The 26278-nt window shown below is 47.5% G+C and overlaps 1 protein-coding gene across 1 annotated transcript in view; it reads right to left on the bottom strand.

Annotated features, from left to right (window-relative positions):
* Positions 1–6707: 6707 nt before the first annotated feature.
* Positions 6708–26278, bottom strand: part of CDH2 (cadherin 2) — a 198508-nt gene continuing 178937 nt past the window's right edge. Inside the window, exons 15-16 of the mRNA XM_081096965.1 lie at positions 14561–14725; positions 6708–8114 (exon numbers count right to left, since the gene is read on the bottom strand). Coding sequence (XP_080953091.1) covers positions 7908–8114; positions 14561–14725 — 372 coding nt within the window. The 3' untranslated portion in view covers positions 6708–7907. The remainder of the gene's footprint in view (positions 8115–14560; positions 14726–26278) is intronic.

Genomic DNA, 26278 nt, shown 5'->3' with positions numbered 1-26278 from the left:
ATGCAAACAATCTTTCCCACAAAATAGAAACTGATAAATAAACTGTTACGGATAAGTGTTTATGTGTTAACCTACAAGATAAAGGCATTCTTGAACTCGAGGTTACTTATGCAAAGTGTGCTACTGGCAGAGAAAGGTCAAGAAACAAATTATTGTAGAAGCTGTCTGGCATCACTTAGTAATTAAATTCACCAGGCATCCCTCCTAAACATATAAGAACTTTTAAAAATTATTCTTGTGGTTGACACATTCAAACTTAAAAACTGAACAAATGAATCCACTATATTAAATACACATTAGAGTAATAAAATAGCCCCGAATATCTGTCTACCACCATGCCTCTGCCTGTTCCAAGATATATCTGTTCCACCTCTCCTCACCCTCTAAGAGTAGAAACTTAAAATAATCAGTATCATAATTCTTTTTTTTAATTTTTAAAAATTGGTTTCAGAGAGGAAGGAAGATGAAGAGAGAGATAGAAACATTAATGATGAGAATCATTGATTGGCTGCCTCCTGCAGGCCCCACACTAGGGATTGAGCCCTGACTGGGAATTGAACCATGGCCTCCTGGTTAGGTCAAAGCTCAACTACTGAGCCACGCCGGTCGGGCCATATCATAATTCTTATGTGGACTTACATTTTGTTAAAACGTTCATAAAGGGTAAATATATTTTCAGACTTTGAGTTGTGCCTACAGTCAGCACAATCATTTGTTGTAAGAGAAAGGAAGGAAATCCAAATTCGTTTAACTCTTCAAATAATCTCCCCCCAACTCATGTCAGCTGCTGCAGCCTCATCTCTTTCTATCCACTGAGCTCTGGCTAGACTGGCTGACACGCAGAAAAAAATACTGGCACCTGAGCTTTTAATACCAACTTTCCAGAGGCGCTGAGGACTACTCCCAGAGCTCCCCATAGCCAAGGAAAAACTGGACTTGCTGCAGCAGAAAAAGAGGGAGGGACGGTTTTGCTGCTTTCCCCCTCAAAATGCCTCACTGATGTTTTCCCGGGAAGCATGGGTTTTGTTGCTTCATTCTTGTAGTAATATGACAGTTAGGGATTTCATATTTGTACAATCTATCATCTCATACACATCACAAAAAGTGACCGTTCTAGACGGTATGAATCTTTGAGGTCGTCCAGTTTCTCCTCTGACTATAAAAATGATACATTTATGATCCCAACGAGGAAGAACTGCAGTGAGTTCTAGATGGACAACTGCCAAGCTACGAGGGGAAGATGGGAGAGCAGAGACCTGCCTGCACCTGCCGGTGGCCTGGCCATGCCTCGGGGGAAGCTGACACCGCGTCTCCTCGCACCCCCGGTGCAGAGGTCACCTCTAGAAATCGTGACGGAGGCAAATGACCGCAAGGACAGTGGGCGGCAAACGCCAAGCCCTCATCCGGGCTGCTGTTTCGGCCGATCCCGTGTCATCGTGCTTTTTTGAAAATGACAGAGAAATAAAAAGAGCAAACTTACATGCTCTTCACCAAGGTGTAAAAAGCAAAATTACTTTCAAAATCCTTAACAATAAAGCGAGGGGCCAAGCTGCGTCAAGCAAATGCTACCCTCCTCTCCTCACCCCCCCAAAAATAGTAAGGCAGGTATTGCTGCATAAATAGGCTGTCAGACACAATGGAATTTAGAGCACAAAGCACTGAGAGGTGGCGAGCAAGGTACTTCCCATCAACAACGGCTACAACCCACACGGGAGGACAGCAGTCTCAGCATGTGCTGCCGTGGCCTGCAAGTCCACAATCCACCAGCTGCCGGGAAAGGTCCGTAAACCTCGCACAGACACCGGTCCATCAAAAACAAGTAAAACACTAGCTATTTCCAAAAGCAACAGGTTTAGAAAAATGTGAGCCCTCTAATCAAGGGAATAAATCTGCTAGATCAGCGATTTTCAACCTTCCCCAGCTCACGGCATAAACTACACTTTTACTAAAATTCTGCAGCACACCCCAAAATATACTTTCTACCCCATCTGACAGAAAGGGTATACTTTTGATTCATTCACACCGGACGGCTATGTTGTGCTGGCTGTGGTCGTTTTTCATTTGGAAATCGAAGGAAGAAGAGGTCAGGGCTCCTGTCAAGCAGTCAGGGAAGAAAAGAAAGGAAAAGGAACCAATTTCCAAGCGAATTAAAGAGCTAAATAAATGTAAAAGGATAAAAGAACAGAAAACACAGGTTTTTAAAATACGGAATGCTACTTTCTATGAACGCATTTTTTAAAAAGCTAGATCAAAGAGACAATTTTTTAAAGATGTAAAATGTGAAAGTTGGAAAAAACAACCACAATGGCTGTTACACTAATTCCTGCTAGGGAAAAACATATCCCACAATAGTCAAGTTATGGAATTCCAACAATTTTCATGATTAGATAATCCACTTTATATAAACAATTCCAGAGCAAGCGAAAAACGTCAGTCTTCTTAATTTTTTGAGGACAGCATAAGTCTCAGGCTAAAACTGAGCAAGAATAGTGAGGGGGAAAAAACAAAAAACGGAAAAGGGCATGAAGATCACATAGGATTTTAAATTCCCATGTAAAACAGCAGCAAATCAAATACACCAGATGCCCATTAAAATAACATAATGACCACGGATGGTTTATTACAAAAAGTTTTATTTAATATTAGCAAATCTAATTGCAAAATTCACTATATTAGTGGGTTAATATATTATCATCTCTGTAGATGAAGGAATTTTATAAAATGCAACATCAAATCTCAAAGTGAGCAACAAATACCATGAAATCCATCTATACCTACATTAAATATTATATAAATGATGAAATATACAAAACCTTTATAAGATGGCCCAAAACAATACCATCCTTATGATCCACATGAGGGATGAGATGATAGGTGAAACCATGCACTTTTCACAACTCAATACCATTTCCAATAAAATTTGTTATGGAACTTGAAAAAAATGTTCCTAAAATGCATGCACAAAATAAAATTTTGAAAAAGAATACAGAAAATGTAATGAAAGAAAAGAACAGTGGGTTGAATGGTTTGTCAGAACTGATATTCAAATATAACAACCTAGTATCGTGCAGGAATTAAATAAAAATAATCAATGGAACAGAATAAATTATCTAGAAACAAATATTTATATGGGAACTGCTCCTATGACTAATGTTGCATTTCAGGTGATTGGGTTAAGTTTGGACTTTTTAAACAAGTGGTCTTTGGTAAATAGACCATGTATCTGGAAATTTTTATGAGTTAGATTTCTACCGGATACAAACCAATTTCCAAGAGAATTAAAGAGCTAAGTAAATGTAAAATAATAAAAGAACAGAAAACAATATAGGATAATTAGCTTATAAGTTGGAGATGGGAAGATCTAAAAAATCTAGAGTTGAAAATAATGACAGAGAAACCCTCTTCAAACAAAAATTTCAGTGAGACCAAAACACCATAGATGAATTTACAGGGTTAGTGAACAACCAGGGGGAAAAATGCATATAACAAGTTCTTACTAATTAATTGGAAAAACCAAGTCATTCAATAGGGAAATTAAAACAGACAATTTAAAGAAACACAAATAGCTAATAAACAAGAAAAAAATCACCAATCCATCTCATTAGCGATCAGGAAAGCCGTAATTAGCATGAGGTAGCTTTTGTTGTCCATCTTATTGGCAAAACGTTTAAACCCGTGCAAGGTCCAAGCCTGCGCAGGAGGAGGGTCAATGGATTTTTGTGTCGTGCTGATAGGAGTGTCAATCGGTGCGGTCTTTAAGTAGGGCACTTTGGCCATATTTCATCAACATTCAAAATGCATCTACATCTATCCTGGAAAAGGACCCATTGCACCGAGACCCAGCACTGTGTGATGCGTTTTACTGGCAATGTTGCGGAAGAGATCCCAGTGACTGGGGACGACCTGGCAAGACACGGCTCTGGATGGGATCCATAAACCACACTCAGAAATAGCTTCCAAGGTTTTAGTTTGCCACATCGTGACGTTCACTTCACAGAGGACTTGAAACTAGTACCGTGGCCTGAGTCACAGGCTCCCTTGTGAGACTGTCTTACATTCTGTGGTTTCTGTTTTGAGCTGCACACAATCCTCTTGCCAAGGCAGGAAGTTGTGGGCTTTTAGAAAGCCCCATCTTCTTTGAGCGAGAGGGCACTTTGAGAAGGAACAAGGAAACACTATAATTTCAGCCATATTTAATTCACTCCTCTCCATTCTTTAACCTAGCAAGCCCATCTCCAACCATCTCATTGAGAGCAATACCCCCAGGCCGAGACACAGATGTGAACTGTCCCATTGCTTCAAGTGGTGAAAAAAAAAAGTGAAACTACTTAAAAAATGGTTAAATTAACTATGTTCATATTAAAGAATACTACATAGCAATTAAAAATGATATATACATATTTATACTAATATGGAAAAATATCCAAGACACATGCTTAGCGAAAAGGGCAAGTTACAGAAAATATATCACATGCAATCCCATTTTCACGAAAACATAGTCTTTATAGAAATCTATAGATATAAAAGCCCAGTGACGGGAACGGTAGAATGACTGACCGGAACAGCTGGAACGACTGGTCACTATGACGCGCACTGCGGCGGCCATGCGTCAGGATCCGGCCCCGGTTGGCCATCCCCCCAACCACCCACGGCCCCAACCCCCAGCCAGCCCCGCCCCTGATTCTCCCCCCACCCCCCACCCCCCCACCAGGCCTCGATCTCCAGCCAGGCCAAGGGACCCCACCTGTGCATGAATTCATGCATGGGGCCTCTAGTGTGGGAATAAAAATGCTTATTAAAAAAATTAGAAATTACACATCAGACAGCTAACAAAAATTCCTCCAATAGCAGGGCAGGGCCTTTCAATTTTTACTGGTTCCCGTTTTGTTTTTTTGAAAAGTGTTTTCACAAGGAAACAGATTCATGTATTACTTCTGCAAATAATGGTAAGTTTTGAAAAATAATGTTTACATTTACTGATTATATATCGAATGCTGATTATTATTAATGCTCAGAGTTTATGCATATATGAGATGTAGTCTGTGACAGTACAGTAACTATCAGAAAATTATGAGAAGAGTATTTCCTAAGGGAGGAAAATTTTAAATATTGCAAAATTTGAAATAAAAATCTGTAATAGTGTCATCAGTAAATAAATAAAATAAAAATACAGCTCAGTTTTCATTTGGGTGTACAGCAACACAGAGGCACCGTCTAAGAATACATTTTAGAAAAGACTATTTCAATTAGTAAATTTAGTAAGTTTCATTATGGAAATTCCCAGAGGCAAGCTCTGGCATTTAATTATTACAAAAATAACACAAAAGGACTGGAGTTCATTAGAGGAGGTATACTATAGAGATGTTTCTCAGACTGTACAGCAGAAGCACATATGGTATAATAAGGATCATGAAGCAAATAGAAAGATACAGTGAGAATTCCTTCATCTCTTAAAATTCACTATGAATCACAGTAACATACAGAAACCATTTCACAATAGTTAGTAAGATCATTTCCATTTTCTTCCTGTGACTATATCAGGCTAATACTATATTGTACACTTGAAATTTTCTTAGCAAGTAAAGCTTAAGTGTTGTCAGCACACAAGCACACCCAAACAACCACACAAAGATAACTATGTGAGGTGATGCATGTCTTAACTTGATTGTGGAAATTATTTTACAATGTACACATACATCAAATCATCACATTGCACACACACACATGCTACATATATATGAATACACACACAGACACACTTTTATATATCAATTATACCTCAATAAAACTGGAAAAAAATGGTGATGCTGTTGCAGAAGACCAAGAAAAACCAAGCAACGCCCAGAGAAATGGAGCTACACCATTTATTCACCAGTGGGCCCAGAGGGAGACATCTCCCAAACTTCTGAGCAAAAACATGGAGGAAGCTTTCCCTATGTATATCCTTCTACCCCTTTGTCTCCCAAATAAGGGTTTTTCCGGACCTTACGTTAGATGACTAGCCTACAAGGTCAGACAGCCAAGTTTATCTTCCCTATTATTCAAGCAGCTAGAAAGCCAAGTTAATTTACAGAACAAGGGCCCGTCTAAAAAGCAGAGAACTTCAAATAGTAGTTTTACAAAACAGGGGTCACTGTGCTTTAGGGTGACCATACAGTTTGGTTCTGCTTCCCTAGGAAGGCTCTACATGTTGGGAAGTAGCCTTTAGCCTCCTCACCATCAACAAATGGAAGTCAGTCAAACCCACGTCCATTTCCCTCAGTGCATGCACCGTGGCCCCAGTGAACTGCGGAGAATTCTGGGTCTGCAGGCCAGTCCCGTCCCTGTTCACCGCGGTTTTCCTTTTGCGGTTGCACGAAGGAGAAAGGCCCGTCAGAGTCAGTGGAACCATGAGCCGGAGCAGAAGGGCATTAAAGTGCAGGTGACAGGAGGGACTGCACAAGCTCTGCCGTTACGGATGGATCTGTGGACCCGCCAGGCCCGCCGGCTCCTGCATCCCTCGGTGCTCGTCTCCTGTGGGAATGGGAAGACCCACACGGACCGGACCCTCTGCTGCTCCGGGCCTGGCTGCCCGCTAAGGGTTCAAGGGTGAAAAGCGCAAGAACAAATACCAACCTTTGTACTGTTGTTCTCTACGCCCCTCCAGGACTTAGGATTTTTGTATCATTCGAAGCAGCTCGAGTGGGAAAAAAAGTTCAAACCAGGCACCAGATCCAAAATTAGCATTTTATTCAGAACGCTGGGGTGTTCATGTGCATTCTGGTACACAATACAGAGGCGAAGCTGTTGTCAGAACTCTCTCCAGTTTGAAAGCTTTCCCCCCATTTTTTTTTTCTTCTTAAAAACACACACTTAGCAGTGCCGCCCGTGCCAGGCCACCCCTTTCCTTTCTTCTTCTTCTTTTTTTTTTTTTTTTGGTACAAATTATGTAAAACATTTGTGCTAAGAACGGTTCTCCCTCCCCAAACAAAAACAAACAAAAAAATTAAAAAAAATTAAAAAATTAAAAATTGAGTATTCTAACTACAGCTCAACAATCGAATCAAATGTCACTTTGTTTGTAAATACTTTACCATAAAGAAAGATATAAACATGCAAAAACCTGAATCCATTGTCCAAATAATACATACACATGTTCTGCAGTTTCTCCACTTCTCCATAGACTATGCCGATAAAACATTATGTACACATACCATTTTTACAGTGAAGTGAAAAAAAAACACAAACACAGTAAATTAAAAAAAAAAAAAGTGTACATGGATTAAGACCCAATGTGTCTAACATTCTAGTTTATGCAAAAATTCAAATGTTGCTACAAATTGGTGATATGAAAACTCCCTTTATCTGCAACCAGCTGCATAAGTTTTAAGATTTTAGTGGAAAAAAAAAATCTAAAGTCTAAAACTAGAAGTAATGTACATTTTCCCAACCTCATGGTCTCATCCCCCAAGATCATAAAAATTGCTCCATGAGTTTTTGTTTGCTAGTTTCCTTTGCAATTTTAATAAAAGCAAATGCAATGTAACCAAAGCGTGTTGAAGCGTTATCATGGTTTAACTTACTGCTCCCACCACAAAATAGTTTGTCTTTTACTTCTCATTTCAGAAATCAGTACCCTTAAAGCCTTAAACATAAAACTAATTCCAATCTGAAAAAGGTACAAAAAGGCACATAAAATCCCAGTGCTTCTGTACTGTAAAATTCAAGTGTAACTGAGCTCCATGTTCCTCCAAACAGCATCGGACGCTGATATTCCCTCGGAGCCCACATGGGTTCGCAGCCTGTGCCCACGCCTCCAGCGAGCACGGCGCTCGTCGACTACACTGAAAGCCTAGCTTCTGAATGCTTTTTGGGAATATCAGTGGAAATGGTCTGCACGTGTCCGGGTACCAAGCTCACCCTGAAGTTCAGTCGTCGCCGCCCCCGTACATGTCCGCCAGCTTCTTGAAGCGGGGCCCCCAGTCGTTCAGGTAGTCGTAGTCCTGCTCGCCCCCGCTGCTGGACGAGTTGAGCGAGCTCAGGGACCCGGCCGTGGAGCCGCTGCCTTCGTAGTCAAAGACCAAGAGGGAGTCGTAGGGCGGGGCCGTGGGGTCATTGTCCGCAGCTTTTAGGCCCTGGGGTTCGGGAGGAGAGAGAAGGGACGAGGAGGGGGTTACGACACGACGGGCACATCCACATGCAGGACCTCCGGGCTCCAGGGGACCCAGGGCTTGTCTGCCATGCCCACCTGCGGACCACGACCTTTCCAACCCTGGACACCGGCCGGGGTTGTCAACATGTCTCAAAATTAAACGCGCTAAGCGAAATAAGCCAGGAAGAGAACGGGGAGGATCCCATGATGGCACTCAGTTGTGGAATCTAAAGATCAAAACAAGCCCTAACCGGTTGGCTCAGTGGATAGAGCCTCGGCCTGCGAACCGAAGGGTCCCAGGTTCGATTCCGATCAAGGATTCCGGCCAAGGGCATGTACCTCGGTTGTGGGCACATCCCCAGTAGGGGGTGTGCAGGAGGCAGCTGATCGATGTTGCTAACTCTCTATTGCTCTCCCTTCCTCTCTGTAAAAAATCAATAAAATATATTTTTTAAAAAAAGAAAACAAGCCAATGAACAAAATATATCCAGAGACACAGAACCATGCAACAGACTGAGGAATCTCAGAGGGAAGGGAGTGTAGGTGGGTGGGTGGGAAGAGATCAACCGAAGAACTTGTCTGCCTATATGCATAACCCATGGACACAGACAATGAAGGGTGACGAAGGCCTGAGGGGGAGGGGGGCGGGGGCAGGCTAGAGTCAATGGGAGAAAAAAAGGGCATCTGTATCACCTTCCACAATAAAGATAAATTTTAAAAAATTAGGCAAAAACTAACTTAAGTCGTTCCTCTATCAAGAAAGAACCCCTAGGTAGTCAGGTCAGCAAAGCCAAGACATACAATGGGAGGTGGTTAACTGGAGAATGTGCAGGCAAAAGTCATCAGGATGCTGGCCAAAAAAAAAAAAAAGAAAAAAGAAAAAAAACTCAGACTAGCACCGAGAACTAGGAGTTCCAGGAGGAAGTGGCATTGTATTTGACCTGAATCTGGAAGGATATCAAAGGAAGAATGAAGACAAGGCCCGACAGGATTATAATATAAGGCAACTCCCCCATTAAGCCATTTGTGACCTTACCAAAGCGTGAAGTGTGAGATTAACTGATACACTGTGACCAGGTATTATTATCTTTTAAGGATACAGTGACTTTAACAAACTGCTTCAACCTATAAAAAATAAGGTGAGATGGCATTTTCTTCATCTTATTTATAGAATAAACTACATGGTAATTCTGCGAAGACTGGGAACCACAAGCTATAATTTTTCTCAAAATTCATGACTTCTTTCCTCAGTGATTCAGGAGGCCCTTCCCGCAGGCGGAGCCCCTGCCACAGACCACAGGCCTCTGAGCGGAGCCAGAGTCACTTCCCCACCGACCGCAGGCTCGGCCGGGGGGCTGGCGTTGGCCAATGAGTGTGGGCAGCTGTGTAGAGCAGATTCTACATATTTTTTAAATTCTCACTGGAGGATATATTTCCGTTGATTTTTTCTTTTTTTTAAAGAGAGAAAAAGGGGGAGGGGAAGAGAGAGAGAAACATCAATCTGTTGCCTCCGCATGCGCCCCAACCTTTCCTACTCACAACCCTTCGGTGCCCTGGACACTCTGACCACTGAGCCACACCCGCCAGGGCTAGGGATGCTCTTCAGAGTTCCAGCTAACTCGTCTTCACTAGGCTCCTCTCCTTCCTCCTCAGCCAGGAGGATGGCCTGCCTGAAGTTTCCCTTCTGCCTCCTGGGATGCAGGAGAGGTCAGGGCCTGGGCCACTGTGGGCCCGCAGTTACCATGTGATTTGAGAAAGGAGTAAGCCTTTGTTATTCTAAGTCAACGACACTTTAAAGTTGTGAGCTATTGTAGCCTTAGATAGCAGTAGCCAAAAAATGCATCTCTATTATTTTTTTTACATCTTTATTATTTTTGGACTTGTTTATTCAAATCAAGACACATTTCTTCTTTTTTTAAATATATGTGTATTGATTTTAGAGAGGAAGGGAGAGGGAGAGAGGGATGGAAACATTAATGATGAGAGACACTCATGGATCGGCTGCCTCCTGCATGCCCTACACTGAGGATCGAGCCCCCAACCTGGGCAGGTGCCCTGGTTCATAGGTGGATGCTCAACCGCTGAGCCTGGCTGGGCTGAACTACCTGTTTCCCGTAGTCCCAGGTGCCTCTGTGAGACGAAGAGCTGAGGCTGGGGCTGAGGTCTTGCTGAGTGAGTACCTATGGGCTTCCGGCCCTGTGCTGTGCCTTCACAGGGACCACACAAACGCACATTCCTCAGCGCAGGAGCCAGCGGGAGGGAGGCCAGAGGCCGGAGGTCGGCTGGGTCCCTCACTCTGTCCCCTGTCACCCCCTCCCCGGCAACAGCACACGCCTCTCTCACTGGTCTCCTGCTCCCCGGACTGTCCCTGCTTCTACGGGCTTCTCTCGCAGATGTTAGTGATGTCCCTCTCCCGGGCCCAACCCTCTGACTGCTCTCCATCACCTATGGCCGTTTTTACCAAAGAGAGGAGGGTTTCCCTGGGGACACGGACGATGACTTTTAATTAGTGCATGAGCCCTTAAAATAATTCCCCTTAATAAAAAATTAAGTCAAAACTGATTAAAAAGTTTAAGCAACCAACAGAGTTTGCTGACATGGGAAAAACTGGAAGTCCTTCCTCAAAGGCCTGATGTCTGGGGGACACGGAGGGTAAGGTCTCCAGAGGGGCCTTCAGTGACCCAGACTGGTCACCACCTTGTCTGCCTGGGGAACGCTCGGCTCCGCTCCGGCAACCACAGCTGACTTCGTCACCCACCCCTCACACCCACACACGCCCTGTGCTTCTGTGCCTCATGCTGTGGGCTTGTTCATCCTTTCCTGGCAGCTGAAATGTGAGTCCCTTTGCTTGAAATATTTTTTTCATCTGATTAATATCCATCCTCCCATTCACCCATCCATCCTTTGAAACCTGTTAAAATGTCTGTCACTTCTGTATGGCCGCCCCCCCGCCCCCCATGACTGGGAGTCACTCCCGGGGTCTCTTTTGTCCCCCGAGCTTCTCCTGCCACCTGTCGGTTGTACTTGATGGCACCCCTTCTCCGCAGCGGCTGTCTGCATTCACCCCAGGACCTGTCCCAGAGCCCGGCGTCCAGCAGGCGCCAGGAGGGAACTCGCGGCTGTCCTGGGCGTATTCATCTCAGCGCCTTGTGCATATGTGTACTCGCTCCTGTCAGCGCGAGGGCGTCGGTGTAAATGCGCGTGTGGACCTGAGGGTACACCACGCTCACAATACGCGGGGTTCTGTGATTAGCGACACCAGCAGCAGTAAGGCCCTTTCTGGGAATTTTACTTTACTTAAAGAGATTTTTTAAAAAGGAGAGGTTTGTATGTGTTCTGTTTATAAGTGGAAGAGAGTAGAAAGGTAATTTGCAATGATAATGACAAAATACTGATAATAAGAGAATTTCTTGTTGGACAGGCACTATACCGAGTGCTTTTACGAGGATTACCTCATGTAAGCCTCGCTGCCGTCTTAAAAGGAAGCTCTATCATTAGCCTCATTTTCTACGAAGCAGACTGGGCATCCAACAGGTTTCGCCAAGGATCCTGACCTTGAACAAGGTAACAGAGCTCCTAGGTGAGGCAACTGCCCGAACGCCCGACTCCTGTAAGAGTGGGCAGAGATATTTTAAAGAGAATGGATTGAAATTAATCCGTAGGGACAAAAGCAAGTTTTCAACTTCCATAGTTTTAAGCAAGTTATTCTAGAAGCACCTTCCGTACGTTTTTAAATGATAACGATCAAATGTCGGTCTTTTCACAGAAGGACACCCCGGTTTTTGTACGTCTGAGATAAAGAAACACACGGGATTAGTAGAATCATTGAAGGTATGCTAATACCTGCGGTTGGGCTGAGATTAAATAAATGTGTTTCAACTTATCAGCCTCTGAAGGTCATGTTTAAAAACCTCAAAATGGAATGAAATGCTGTCGCTGAAATTAAAAATTGTGTGATTTGTTTTCCTCTTCCTACCAGACGGGAAATGTTATCGTTTTTGAGAGTTGAGGCAACATTCATTCATTATATAAACAAACAAACAAACTATAGAATGTCCTCATGAGTTTACCTACTCCTCACATCTATAAACACCCCAATTCTAATCACCACTGTATTATCCTTCCTTTGGGACCCTGGGTGCTCTGCTGAATCAAACGGACCTGGAGATACAGAAAGCTGTTGACATCTCAAATGTATTTCTAACTTGTGCTCCAGCTCTTCCTAGCTACCGTCAGGTACTGGAAACCGTGGCCTGGATTGATCTGTCTGTCCAGCTACAGGAAGATACCGAGCACGTCTTGACAAGCATCCCCGATGGAAGGATCTATGCGGTGTGTCGGTGTGTTGGAATGTTATTTCTGACTTAGGCCTTTTGACAGTCTCATACTCTGATTTTCCCACAGAGCCGACTGTCACCTCCCGGACCCTCTATTGCAGCGGTTCTCAACCTGTGGGCCCCGCCCCCTTTGGGGGTCGGACGACCCTTTCACAGGGGTCGCCTAAGACCATCGGAAAACACATATATAATTACATATTGTTTTTGTGATTAATCACTATGCTTTCATTATGTTCCATTTGTAACAATGAAAATACATCCTGCATATCAGATGTTTACATGACGATTCATCGCAGTAGCAACATTGCAGTGATGAAGTAGCCACGAAAATAATTTTATGGTTGGGGGTCACCGCAACATGAGGAGCTGTATTAAAGGGTCGCGGCATTAGGAAGGTTGAGAACCACTGCTCTATTGTGTTGTCCTGAGACTGTCACCTCCTTAGACTTTCTTCCTGGGTCAAAGGTAGGCCTTTTCTGGGTTGATATCCTTTGGTTCCCCTTTCTCTTGCACATTTTCTATCTTATAATCATATTCAATGTCTCTGCTTCAGTAGTCATTTGGGGAGTGAGCCTTTCAACCATTCAAGTACTCAGCAAACCCATGTGGCCCAAGACCAGGCCCTTCCCGATCCAGGGATGTGCACACCTCCCCGCCTCCCGGACCGAGGGGGGCTCCGAGGGAGGCAGAGGGAACCTCGTGCCAGGAGTCCTAGAGGAGAGGGGTCCTGAGTGGGGTGGAGGCCCCTTAACGTCCCCTAACCAGGCCCACAGAGCAAGCCCCTGGGAAAGCGGGGGCAGACTTTTGTAGATGGAGGAGTTGCTGGTTCTCTGGGTTGTGGCTTCCATCTATGTTCCTGTCACTTCTACCGCAAATCAACCTACCACCTCTTTGCAGGCGCCAACACATATGCTCAGAAAGCAGCATGCATTTTAGAAACGGACAGTAAGAAAAAAGTGTAAAGACAGATACATATTATAAATGTGTTTCAAAGCTTTTTTTTTCCCCAAACAGTAAGTGCATCTAAAAACCTAAGGTGGACCGAGCAGTAGATGTAACAATATACGCCTATGTCCAGGACGCCCAGGAAATGATCTTATCAGCTCCAGACTGCAGGTGGCACATAGCTGGAACGTAGTCCCCTCTGTAACACACTAGGGCCAGCCCTGGTCTGGGAGATACTGAGTGGGATGCTATGGCTGCAGACCAAGTCCTGCCGTACAGTCACAGTCAGTATCAGTATGTGTCGCTCCTACACTCACAATAAAAATTCAAAAGGAGGACAGCAGCCAAACGACAGACATGATCGAATGAAGCAGCATACGTCATGCTAATTCCAGATGGAAGTAAGAAACGTCGCAGAACTCCTGGTCAGTAATGACCTGCAAGAACGCCGGAAGAATTCCGACAGTGAAAATCGTATCTGTCATATTTAACAGAGAATTAGCTGCCTCTTACAGGCGCTCTTAAAACTCCTCAACCAGACAAGCATTTAGATCACTTCCGTAATATTTAATTTAGCTGCTCTTCCTACTGACCTCATTGGATGCAACTCTCTGGTCATGGGGAGGCACTGGATTCTCATCATTTGTGGATTTAAAGGGTGCAGAGTGGGGGAAATGAAAGTGAACTATTGTTACATTCATCAGTGCTAATAGATGAAATGAGAACATGCTTTTTAAAATTGTTAAGTCTATTGCTTATCATCTCAGGAAACAGCCTATACCGATACTATACAGGGTGTCCCCAAAAATGTCCACGCTGTCACGGCAGAGCCCTACTGTGAAAGTGAAGTGTATGTTAGTCAGCACTGCCCTTATAATTACTCAGAGTGCGTGCACACATTTTTCTGGGACACCCTATGGATGACGGCATTTACAAGGCGGGATGTTAACTGATCAATCTCTTTGGGGCTGATCAAAGCACCTCCATCTATTTTCTGTTCCTGAAGATGCATTTGCTCACCCACACAGATAACCTGCAGAAAAACAAGTGTGAACGACATCGCTGCATCCCAAGCAATCGGTAGTCTCCCTGGAACTAACCATTAGCATAAAGCAAACGCTCTTATAGAGAAAGGGAGTGTCCGTACCTCGTTGATGAAATCCCCGATGTCCCCGGGGTGCGGGGCCGCGGAGCGCACGGGGTACTGGGGCTCGGCGTGAATGGGCCTCTCGTCCAGCCGTCGGATGCCCACGGGCTTGGTGGCGTCGGGCTCCACGGTGTCGGGCTGCTGCAGCTGGCTCAGGTCGTAGTCCTGCGGAGACAAGGCCAAGGCCGGGCGGGTGTGTGACGATGGCCACGGACAGCGTGTGTGTGGAAACACGCACCCAGGAGGCAGGGGCGTGAGCGCGTGTAACACAGCGGCAGCGTGGCCGCCGGGGACTCATGTGATGATGGAATATTTCCCTCCCACCCTCAGCGTTTCTCATCCCCCAGCCTGTGCTCCATCTGTCCCCCTGGTGCCCCTCGTCAGGTCCCCATGGGAAAGGGTGACACGAGGCCCCACTACAAACTCACGGGGAAATACAGTTGCCCCAAAGCAGCAAAGGTGATAGCGAAACAGTGATGGGCTCAGGACACACTGCCCTCAAACAGGTCACCTTCGCACATTGAATGTTTTCAGTTGGAGGAATTTTTTTAAATGACAGAAACATGAAGGTCCTATGGCCTTCTCCCCTTGCCCCCAATTTCCCTGGAAAACAGGAGTTTCCCTACAACTCCCACATGGAGGGTCCCCTGCTTGGACCAGGAGGAGGGAGGACACGCTTATCCCCAGGGAATTCAGTCACGGATCTTCCGAGTCGCTTCTCCCCATTTATCTTCCCGGTCGATTCCCACCACTTACTCCAGACAGCCCAGCCCCCCTGCCTTGTCTAAAAGCTTCCCGCTCTGCTCTCGTCTCTGGGTTCTCATTCCCTGTGCAGTCTCCCAGGTCCGGGCAAAAAATGTCACCACTGTGTGTACGCTTGTCTTCTGCTCATCTTCCTTCACTCGTTTAACCTTCAGACCCGGCCAAGGACCCTAAGAGGGTGGAGGGAAACTTTTTTCTCTATTGTGATGCTTATAAAAATGGTTGTAAACCGATGCAGGTATGGTCCCCTTTTCCTTAAAGGAGGGTATTAGGTCCTGGTTTCAAGGCCAGGCTTTATTTCTCCGGCCCTTCCTGGTCTGGAGTCCGCAGGCTCTGGTTTGTGGGCCAGTCCGACCCATTTCCTGTTTTTCTAAGACTGGCTTTTCCATCGTTCAAGGGCCCTTTCACACAATACCAACAACACAGAAGCATACGCCTCAGAGACTATACAGTATGTGGCCCGCAGCCCTTACTGGACGCGCGTCCCGGACAAGGGCTGCCACCTCTGGCCCCCGTGGGATCTCAGAAAGCGGCCTGACCCTGGACCCCTTGGGGACAGGCCAGCCCAGCTGGTGGGGATGCTCTGGGCAGGATTGGCCCTCAGCGCCGCGTCCAGCTTTCACACCCACCAGTGGGGCCTGAGTGTCAAGAAACTGACTATTCTGTGAACATGCATCAGGATCGCAGGTGTGGGCAGATGCTCCGTAGATTTAAAACCCCCAAGTCCTAGCGCCATAAAGGGCCACTTCCCCAGCTGAACGGGAATCTCCAATTGAATGCTGATATTTCCGGTTTCTGATGCTCTTTATCACGCAGGCTTCGTCTCTTGTCGACAACCAGGTGAACCAAACCGTCTGCAGCTGCGGACAGTGGCGTGGATTTATTCTAGGCTTGGGTATTTGTCCCGTCCTGGGGCTGCCTAGGCGCTTTACGTGTGTTTGCTCATCTAACGCCCTGAACAGCGCGGTTAAGTTGTACTGTCTCCACTCGAGAGTCCAGGAGGCCGAGTCTCAAGCAGCCCAAGTGACTGGTCCCAGGTCCCAGAGCCACTGAGACTCAGAGACAGACAGACGGACTCCATAGGGATCAGACCTCAAAGCCGCGTCCCTTGCCCGGCTGCGAGGCGGGGCGTCTCCGCACCCGAAGGAGGAGTGTGGAGGGACAGGAACGTGAGGAATGACTGGAATCACACCAGGGACGCCAGGAGAAAGGTCACAGCCATTCAGACCCTCCAGTACCAGGCACCCCACCAGCCCCTTGATAAGTGTCTGCTCACCAACACGTTGTAACAAACCCATCAAGAGTGTTTTATCAGCATCCTTTTTTAGAGGAAGAGGCAGACCAGAGGGGTTGAGTAACTTGCCCAAGGTCACACAGCAAGTCCACGATCAGGATGGGAATCAAAGCCAGATGTGCCCGACTTCCAAACGCTGACCTCAAACTTCACTCTGTCGCCTGGGCCCACTGCCCTGCACAGCAGCTTCCCAGAGCCTCAGCCGAGCTAACCTAACCGGGGAAGGAGCGAGGAGAGGCTGCCCCACAGGAGAGCATGGGCCACAGGGGAGGGGCGGCAGGTGCAGGGAGTAGGACAGGCCAGCCCGCATGTGAACTTGATAGATGGAAAAACGCAGGCTCCGAGGGGGGAAACCGGCTTTGGCTTTGAGCCCTGAGCAACACATGGGCTGGGAGGAAGGAGAATCCGCAGCACAAGCGAAGGCATGGGGTGCTGTCTTCTCTTGTCAGGACAGAGGACCTCATGTCACCCATACAGGACCTGAGTGAAAACTTCCTGATCTTACACCCATGGGCTCCACTGAAACTTCTGCAGAATTCGTGAGTTATTTATAGACTATGTCAAAGGCATACAATGGCATAGACGCGAAAGCCTGTGATATGGTAAAATACTGTACAAATTACAGAGCGACTGACTCGGAGAGCGGTGAACGCTCAGGCCTCAGGAAGCAGGTGTTCCCGGGGGACGGCGAATCGCATAACCACCCGGTGTAGCCGGGGGGAGAACGGTGCATCCCGTGCCGTCTGATGACCACCGAAGCTTTTGTAAAAAGGGGGAACAGACCAGAGGGATAACGAGGAGAGCTAGTAAGTATTTTTATGCTGAGGATTAAAATGCCTTATGAGGAGCCGGAGTAACAGGACACTAGGGCACTGAGCCTTCGGTGTAAGCAGGTCTTTTCCCCGGGGGTGGACTGCTGGCGAGTCTGCAGTCATGACCTGGTCATTCAGGTGAGCGCAGACCCTGCCGTGGCGACGGGAGGGCACGCAGGCACGTGGGCTCTGCGAGGCACATCGCACCTGGAAGAGCCTGTCTCCCTCGATGCCTCGGAGAGCTCCCTCTACAAAGGTCACAGGCACAAATGCACTGTGATTGGTCAGCCGTGCTTTACAACTTTTCTAGTCAGCTGCCAACATTTCATCCGAAAATAGGAAGATCTGGCAAAACAGAGCTTGAACCCTGGCGTGACGCGTTACAGCTGAGGGCAGCCGCCTCCTGCGGCCACGGACAGCGCCTCCACAACTGTACACCGCACAACGCGCTCATCTGCAGGCTGTGTCTCTCCCCCCTGAGCCCCTGCCTCTTCCTCCGACTTCACGACCCAGAGAGCAGACACAGGCTTAGAAAGCTCTGTATTCCCGCCCAGTCTTTTCCACCATCGCCACGTCAGGGTCCTAGAAAGGGTTCATTTATTATTTTATTTTATTCTTTTTTCCCCCAAAGATATATTTTCGTTGATTTCAGAGAGGAAGGGAGGAGAGATAAAAACATCCATGATGAGAAAGAATCATTGATCAGCTGCCTCCTGTACACACCCTGCTGGGGATCGAGCCTGCGACCTGGGCCTGTGCCCTGACTGGGAATCAACCATGACCTCCTGGTTCATAGGTTGATGCTCAACCACTGAGCCACACTAGCCGGGCCTTCTTTGTTTTCTTCAATCTTTACTGTTGAAAGGGTTCACTGAGAAATGTGTTGAATAAAGTCTCCGACACATTTCATGCCCGAAGTTCAGAAGAGCAGCCTAATTCAAGAAATGCCTCTTGGGTCACATGGTCCGCCATGGCCAAGCGCACAGTGGGGAGGGCTGGAGAGACCCTGGGTGCCATGGTGAGTTCACCGTAATGACGGAGGTGTGTCCCGCTCCTCAGTTACCCTGGCATCTGCAGGAAGCTGGAAACTGGGTTAAAACACACGTTTCTCTATGATGAGAAAGATCACCTCACTCACTTGTGGAATCTAATGAACCAAATAAACTGATGCACAAAAATAGACCTACAGACATGGAAGCATGAACAGACTATTGAACCTCAGAGGGAAGGCAGGGGAGGGTGGGTGGGAAGAGATCAACCAATGAACGTGACTGCACATATGCATGACCCATGGACACAGACAATGGGGTGGTGAGGACTGGGGCGGGGGGAACAAGTGGGGGGGACGAGAGCGGGCTGGAAGAGGTCAATGGGGGGAGAGCGGGGACCTATGTAAAACTTTCAACAATAAAAATTTTTTTAAAAGTTTCTCTAATGGTTTCTCCTTGTCTATGGCAAATACAGGATATAAAAATCTGCTGGTGGTGGGAGGCGGGTGGGGTGTGCTCAGGGTGCAGAATTGAGCTTGCTGTGTGCTCGATGGCAGAGGTCCTGACCCCAGGGTCCCATTTTAAGCCTTTGATAAGGGGTCGCTCTATGCAAACCTTCTAAATTATACATCTTTACCAGCCTGCACCGCTTTCCTCACACAAATTACAACACGTAGGATGAGAATTAGAAAGAGAATTACAGACTTCAGAACATGCGCCAGGTCTCTGGCTTCCTGGCCTTCCTTCTGAAGATTATAAAGAAGAAGCCACCAACCAGAAACCTTATTTTCTGGTTCCTAAAACTCTCGGGAGAAAGTGGAGCTGGAAAATTCTCCTGCGTTCACCTTCACGACGTGAACTTCCCAAAGAAATGTACTAATTTTCACACAACGGCCAAGGGAAGCCTTGTTCTCCCTAATGTTTGGAACATGTGCCATTTGCACCGGCCACTAGAGACAGGCATGGGAGAGGGTTTGTAGAAGATTCGCGTTGCAAGTAGCGAGAAACACTTTTCCTCCCACCTCTGATCGAAAATGTCTGAAGGATGATACCGTTTCGGGCGAGTTATGAAGAAGTTAGCAGCTAAGACTCTGGCTCCGGCTTTTCCTGTACCTGCCACCGCCTTGCAGTGATTTATGACTGGCTCAGAAAAATGACACCATGAATCTAGCTGCAGGCATTTGGCTACGTTAGATAAGATATAAAATAAAATGCTGCAATGGCAGAAATTGAAATTCCGGAATCCCAGGCAAAACTTTCAGAACGCTGCACTGTGGGTAAATCTATGGAACTGCGCGGCGAAGTCTGCTCCAGAGAGGCGGTGGAAACTCCTTTATGGCTCCACAGGGGTTTCGGGGTGCCTCCCGGTGCCCGATGCCATTTTCGGCGCCGAGAGCGAAGGAAGGAACCGCGTGTGTTTCCCAGGGCACCCGCTGCCCTGCAGGAGCTACGCCAGGGCCCCTCGGACACGGCCGCCCTGAGCAGCACGGTCCCAACCGCACAGCCCACTTCCATGCGAGCCGTTTCCAGTCAATGCCACCCATGTGCCCTCTCTTCCCTCTAACTTTCTCAGTAACAGATTTCCTTCTCCAGCCCCTTCACTGCAAGAACACCGTACATCATACATACGACATACAAAATATGTGCTAGCCAGCCCATCTTTGACATTAACCACAAGGCGTCCGGCCCACAGCAGACTATCAGGGGTTAAGTGCTGGGAGAGGAAAAGGTTATGGCAGATTTTCGACTCTGCAGGGGGATGGGTGTCCCTCACCATCCCCTCCCCACCCCACCCCACCCCCCGCGTGGTTCATGGGTCGACGGTGCTCCAAGCACCGATTCCTTCCAAGTGGTGTTGTTCCATGTCATCGATTACAGCAGCTCTGAGAGGCTAATGACTGGCCCCGGGTCCCGGGCTCAGGAAAGTGGTGCGGAAAGAAGAGGCAGACCAGAGAAGCAAAAAACATAAAAAACAAAACAAAACACAAAAGCTGCTTCTTGTAGCCAAGGCTGTTGAGAAGTGCACCCACTAGTTTGCTGAGGGAGGAAATGTGAGGCCTTTAGTGCCAGAAGGGGAATTAGAGGGGAGACCCCGCTCACTGGGCCCCGCACGCTGTCTGTGCGCGCTGGTCGGTGGGTAAAACAAACCCCACTGCTTTTTAGTTGGGAAGATCCCCCCCCCCCCCCCCCCCGCCCAGCCCCGCCGGCGTCTGGCTGGAGGGCAGGGAGAGGGCATGCAGAGCTCCTGGTCCCTCTTGGGCCTCGGTGGTGGGAGCCAGGGCTGAAACGCATCTGCTGGCCAGCTCTGCTGCCTCCAGGCCAGGGCTGGGACAAGGGGCGCTTTTTCTGTGATTGCAGCAAAGGCAAACGACTTTATAATTCGCATTCGGATAAGGGAAACCTGTTTCCTGTCTCCAGACAAATGGGAAGAAATGAAAGCACGGATATGACAGTAAATGCACAACATTCTGAAGCGAAAGACAGTTCGTTACCTGGGAAAAAGCTGACTACGGCACAAGCAAGAAACCCTGCAGACACAGAAAGGAAGGGGAGGCTGGGAAGAACATATAATCTCCCCCTCCATCGCTCCTGGCATGGAAATAATTGAATAAAACAGTGATAAGATGTCAACACATGATCACAGGACTGCTGACAAGTAATGCAAAAACCCCTGTGAGCTTTTATGTAAATTACATTCCCACCCGACTTTCTTCCCCCGAGAAACACAGTTAGGATGGTGACAACCTGCACAGGTGAAATGAGGTGAAAAACTAGACTCTATGGGTTAGGAAAGCCCCCAATACCAAAGGTTTGCTGAAAACAGTTCTGGTTTGAATAGTAATCCTACTAGAGGTAAAACAACTGGGACTGCGTATGCAGATGAAGGTTTTGCACACGGCGTGTTAGTGTCGGGCGGGGGCAGTTTCTCACATCCTGCAGGGACACTGGCCGAGTCCCCATTGGACACAGGCCTTGTTTCTGCTCCCACAACTCCGTTTTTAAGGCTGCCCTATCCGTGACAGGGGAAACATTTTCAGAATCATGGACGAGCTGCAGGTTCATTCTTTGGTGCAAAATTACGGCTCGGCTTCAGAAACTGGTGCTGTTGAAAGGTTATTACAACTTACTTCCGACCGTACAATTCTGACATGTTCTCTTGGAAAGATGCAATTCAATTATTTCATGCAACAGATACTTTCTGAAGAGTCTCCTGCGTCATGGATCTGGTTACTGACCTCATAGAGCTTTTCGTCTAATGTTTTTTACAAGGACACACTGAAGATTATTATGCTGAGTGAAATAAGCCAGTCAGAGAAAGACAAGTATCACGGGATCTCACTTCCATGTGGAATGTAATGAACAAAATAATGGATGAACTAAATGGATCCAGAGGCACAGAAGCATGGAACAGACTGATGGGTCCCTGGCTGGGGAGGGAAAGGGGGACGGGAAGAGATTAACCAAAGATCTTACATGCATAGCCCATGGACACAGACAATAGTGCGGTGAAGGCCTGGGGGGGGGGGGCAATGGGGGGGAAAGGAGGGACATCTGTAATGTTCTCAATGATAAAGATAAAAATAATGAAAACAAAATAACGGATAAACTGTGACAAAGGCTATGGAGGGTGGAGGCTGAGGAGCTGTGAGGCTCTGCTGGAAGGAGTGGGGGTGGGGCTGGAGCAAAGGGCTTCAGAAGGATCTCCTCCTGAAACCTGACCCGTAGCCAAAGCTTGTCCTGCGGTTAGGAGAGCCCTGTAAGGATGAGCCCATTTCTTAGACTCTTCCCGGCAACAAACATGTACCCTTCTAGTTGCACCTTCAGTTCCACATTCTCACCCCAAGTTCCCCGTCCGCCTCAGCAGAAACTGAAACATCACCCCGCAGAAAAGGCCGGTCCTTCTACGGTAGCATGACCTGTCACTCTATCTTGGAGGAAACCTACAAATAAGTGATAAGGAAGTGGCAATGTCTGTTTGGAAATATGGTGACAGAGCATCAAAATCCTTCACTAGGGTTGTGTCACATCTTAACACCTTACTTGGAATTTCCTAAAAAGATATCTACACTAATAAAAAAGATGTAAATTGACCATACCTTTGCAATGCCCACTAGCCAATCAGGAGTGAGTATGCAAATTAACCCAACAAAGATGGCCGGTTAATTTGCATACGCAGGCGCCGAGTGGGTGGGGGCGGGGCGCAGGCGTTCCGCACACCCCAGCTGCTCTGGGCCTCTGGGCAGCGTGGGAAGGTGGAAAGGCGGGTCCCAGCCAGAGCAAAGGCTGTGCCAGCAGCCAGGGGAAGGAAGGCCCATTCTTGCACGAATCTTTGTGCATTGGGCCTCTAGTGTGTGCGTGTGTGTGTGTGTGTGTGTGTGTGTGTGTGTGTGTGTTTTCTGATAAATTCTCACATAAACTCAACACAGAGAAGAAAGCACAGTGTGGTGATTTACATCTGAACTCGGAGCACTTTAACTCAAACCCGGCTCCACCACACCACAGTGGGTGACCTTGGGCAGATGACTGACTGAAATCTCCTGTGCTGAGCTCCAGAGGATGCAACCTTCGGAGAAAAACGGCGACTGAACCCGCGAATGGAGTTAAGTCCACAGCAAGGCTCGGCAGGCACACTTCTCCTGTGTCCAACACAACCCTGTTCATCAAACCAGGCGGCTGGTGGACTTGGCCAAGTGGCAGAACTCTGGCCCTTTTTTTAGCTCCCCCCAACCCAACTTACTGCTAACATACTTAGCATTCAAATCTCTATTACTTCATTCCTGGAATACTGATTTGTCCCTATTCTTCTAACTCTGAACATAGTAAACATAGGATGCGTCAGGAGGAATAAGTATTTAAATGATAAAGTACTGTGCTCATGCACATGAAGTGACAGGGAGAGGCAATGAGGAGCCGCGTGCCCATTCAATGCACTGAATGCAGAGCAGGGCACGGGAAGGGGAATGCTCAGAATCTGTGCTGTCTCAGGCCCCAAGGTGCCCCTGGCCCTGTGTTGTGAGAGCAAAGGAGATGACCACGTGCTAACCCAACCCCTGGCGGCCCTGGCCTCCTGTGCAGTCATGTCCCTCCTTCAGTAGCTAACAGGGACTCCTGTTTGCAGGTGGGGGTGGGAGAGGAGTAACCTGGGGACATAATTAACAAACAGTGTGCTGCAGCCAACAATTCGACTGTGGAAGTGGCCTCCACCGAGACACCCAGCTTCAGCCACCTGCCAGGCTGCTGACTCAGCAGAATGATTCTGTAAAACAATTATTTCAGAGAATCAAATATGGTGACACTGTGCAGCTCTGTTCTCTGCTGAGGAGGAGACCGGGGGCCTGGCTGCTCACAGTGGGGCAGGAAGTCCACAGCTGACCCCAGGCCGAGTGACCTTGAGTCAGGGAGTGGCGGATGGGCCTCAAGGATTTTCTGGTATCTGCACCTCCTCCCTCCGTCTCGGCATCCAGCCTGGATGTCAGGTTTTAGTTCCAGCTGCCCAGATTGTATGCCTGGCTCTTTTAATAAAATAACTTGGCTGCTCAGACCGCTCCTCCAGATTTTAGCGCTAGGAATGTCCAAATGTGCTCCATTTTGCAAACCGCCTTTAACCAATTAATTGGGTCTTACCCTTTACTTGTTCTTAAGCCAGACTGTTAGTGGTCATCTAACCAGCTGTGGCCCAGCCCTGCCTGCCTGCGCCAGGCCAGCAAGACCGAGGGAAGCACGCCCCCTGACCCCGGCCCAGGGCAGCAGCGCGCGGCCTCTCCGGTCAGGCAGGCCTGGTGTGAAAACGGAACTAATCGCAGTACCTGCTGCACAGGCTGCTGGGAAGATGGTGAGAAACACGCAGACTCGGAATGCGGCCCCGGGCCTGGCACAGAGCACGTCATAGAAGCCAGCGCTGAAGAATGTGGCCACCGTTTCCTGAAGACATGCGGCCTCTCAGAGCGAAAGGGAAGCTGTCAGGGTTGTGCTGGTTCCATTGAGCCTCCGCACAAACTTGCAAAAACTCAGAGATCCAGGGGGAGGGCCCAACGCACACAGGGGCTGGAGTGCCTGCCAGGGGCACGCCGGCCCACATGCCATGTCCTGGGCCCACGGCTGCTAAGAGAATATCTTCAAAAAACCTAATAAAAAGCAGGAACCCTATTCTGCTGCTGAAAAGCTCCATGCTCCCTGCTGCCCAGAAACAGACGTCTCACAGGGAGCCTGTCCATTTCTGGAAACTAGAACCCAGTCCATTTCCCAAAACTGCCCTTCCCGGGACTGACCACCACTCTAACATTTACAGCAATAACGTCCTACTTAGAAGACGGAGAAGCATTTGGAATAAATTCACTTTGAAAGTAAGAATATTAGCCCTAACCGGTTTGGCTCAGTGGATAGAGCGTCGGCCTGCGGACTGAAGGGTCCCAAGTTCAATTCCGGTTAAGGGCATGTACCTTGGTTGTGAGCACATACCCAGTAGGAGATGTGCAGGAGGCGGCAGATCGATGTTTCTCTCTCATCGATGTTTCTAACTCTCTATCCCTCTCCCTTCCTCTCTGTAAAAAATCAATAAAGTATATTAAAAAAAAAAAAGAATGTATAAGATAGTAAAACCTTTAAAGAAAAGAAAGTAAGAATATTAAATAAACGTGTGTGTGTGTGTGTGTGTGTTTCCTTTGGGAAAAATGATAAATAATAAAATCTACAAAACTTTGAAAAAACTCTTGACGCATTCAGTTGGCGAATTTATCCCGAGAGATAGATTGGAAAACTCTCGTAGGAAAACAGCACGGAACGGGCCCAGGACAGAGAAACAGGCCGAGTAGCACAGGGAGTCGGGAAGCCCACCCGCAGCCTCACACACACAGCTGCCGCCAGGCCGTGGAGAGGGGGTATCTTCTTGGTAAACGCTGGGCACCAGGGAGGGAGGAAACGAAAAAGAACCCGGGCCCTGCCTCCTGCCCAGCGAATCCTCCTGCTGTGGGAAGGAGGAAGCCTGCATCGGATCAGAACCAGGCCCGGGACGCTCAGGAGGATGCTGCTGCGGGCGGTGCTGGTTCTGACCCAAGTTCAGGAAGTGGCCGCGGAGATGGAGGTGAGAGAGTGGATGTCATGAGCCAGTGTAAAGGCCGGAGAGACAGGAACCCTGGAGTAGCATTACTACCTGCGTATTTCCTCCTGCGACTATGGGGCAAACACCGGAGTGCATAAAAGACCCGTCATGTAATTTTGTCCCCATTTCCTATCACGAGAACTGCAAGTAGAAATTCTAACAGAGGATCAGAGATAGTTCTTTAATCGAGACTAAAATGCCATCAAAGAACCAAGAAGCTACAAGAAGACACCACAGGAAGATAAGTACTAAATAAAGAAATTAGCCACGGCGAACGATATAAAGAAACGTTTCAGAAAAATGGTCAAACTATCAGGAAAGTGGGTAGGAAGCAGCCTATTCACGCCCAAGAGTTTATCTTGGAGCGAAGAAAACCTCAGCGGTCAGGAAGAGAAGAGGCTGAGGGTTTCTGATGATAATTTGACTAAATCGTTGCCACAGATACGTTTTACCATCTGATCTCAAGCATCAATCTAAGTGCATAAAGTCAATGAAGGAAGGAAGTCTTTCCTAAAATAACTGCAACCATCAACCTTCATTAAACAATTTCCTAAAGGGATGGAGTGGGGGAGGGAAGGACCCAGATCAGGTGCCAGCAGGTGCCCTGGTCCAGACGAGCGGAGGCTGAGAAACCTTGTGTTCTTGCCCCCCAGCCTCCAGTTCTACGCAGCACCCAGTTTTGACCGGTGCCCTTCCCTTAGTACTATTTTTTTAAATATATTTTTACTGGTTTCAGAGAGGAAGGGAAAGGGAGAGAGAGAC

Source organism: Myotis nattereri, assembly GCF_964212035.1.
Source record: "Myotis nattereri genome assembly, chromosome: 8".
Taxonomy (NCBI): domain Eukaryota; kingdom Metazoa; phylum Chordata; class Mammalia; order Chiroptera; family Vespertilionidae; genus Myotis; species Myotis nattereri.
Note: the sequence above shows the minus strand (reverse complement) of the source record. Positions and strands in the feature narration are given on the sequence as shown.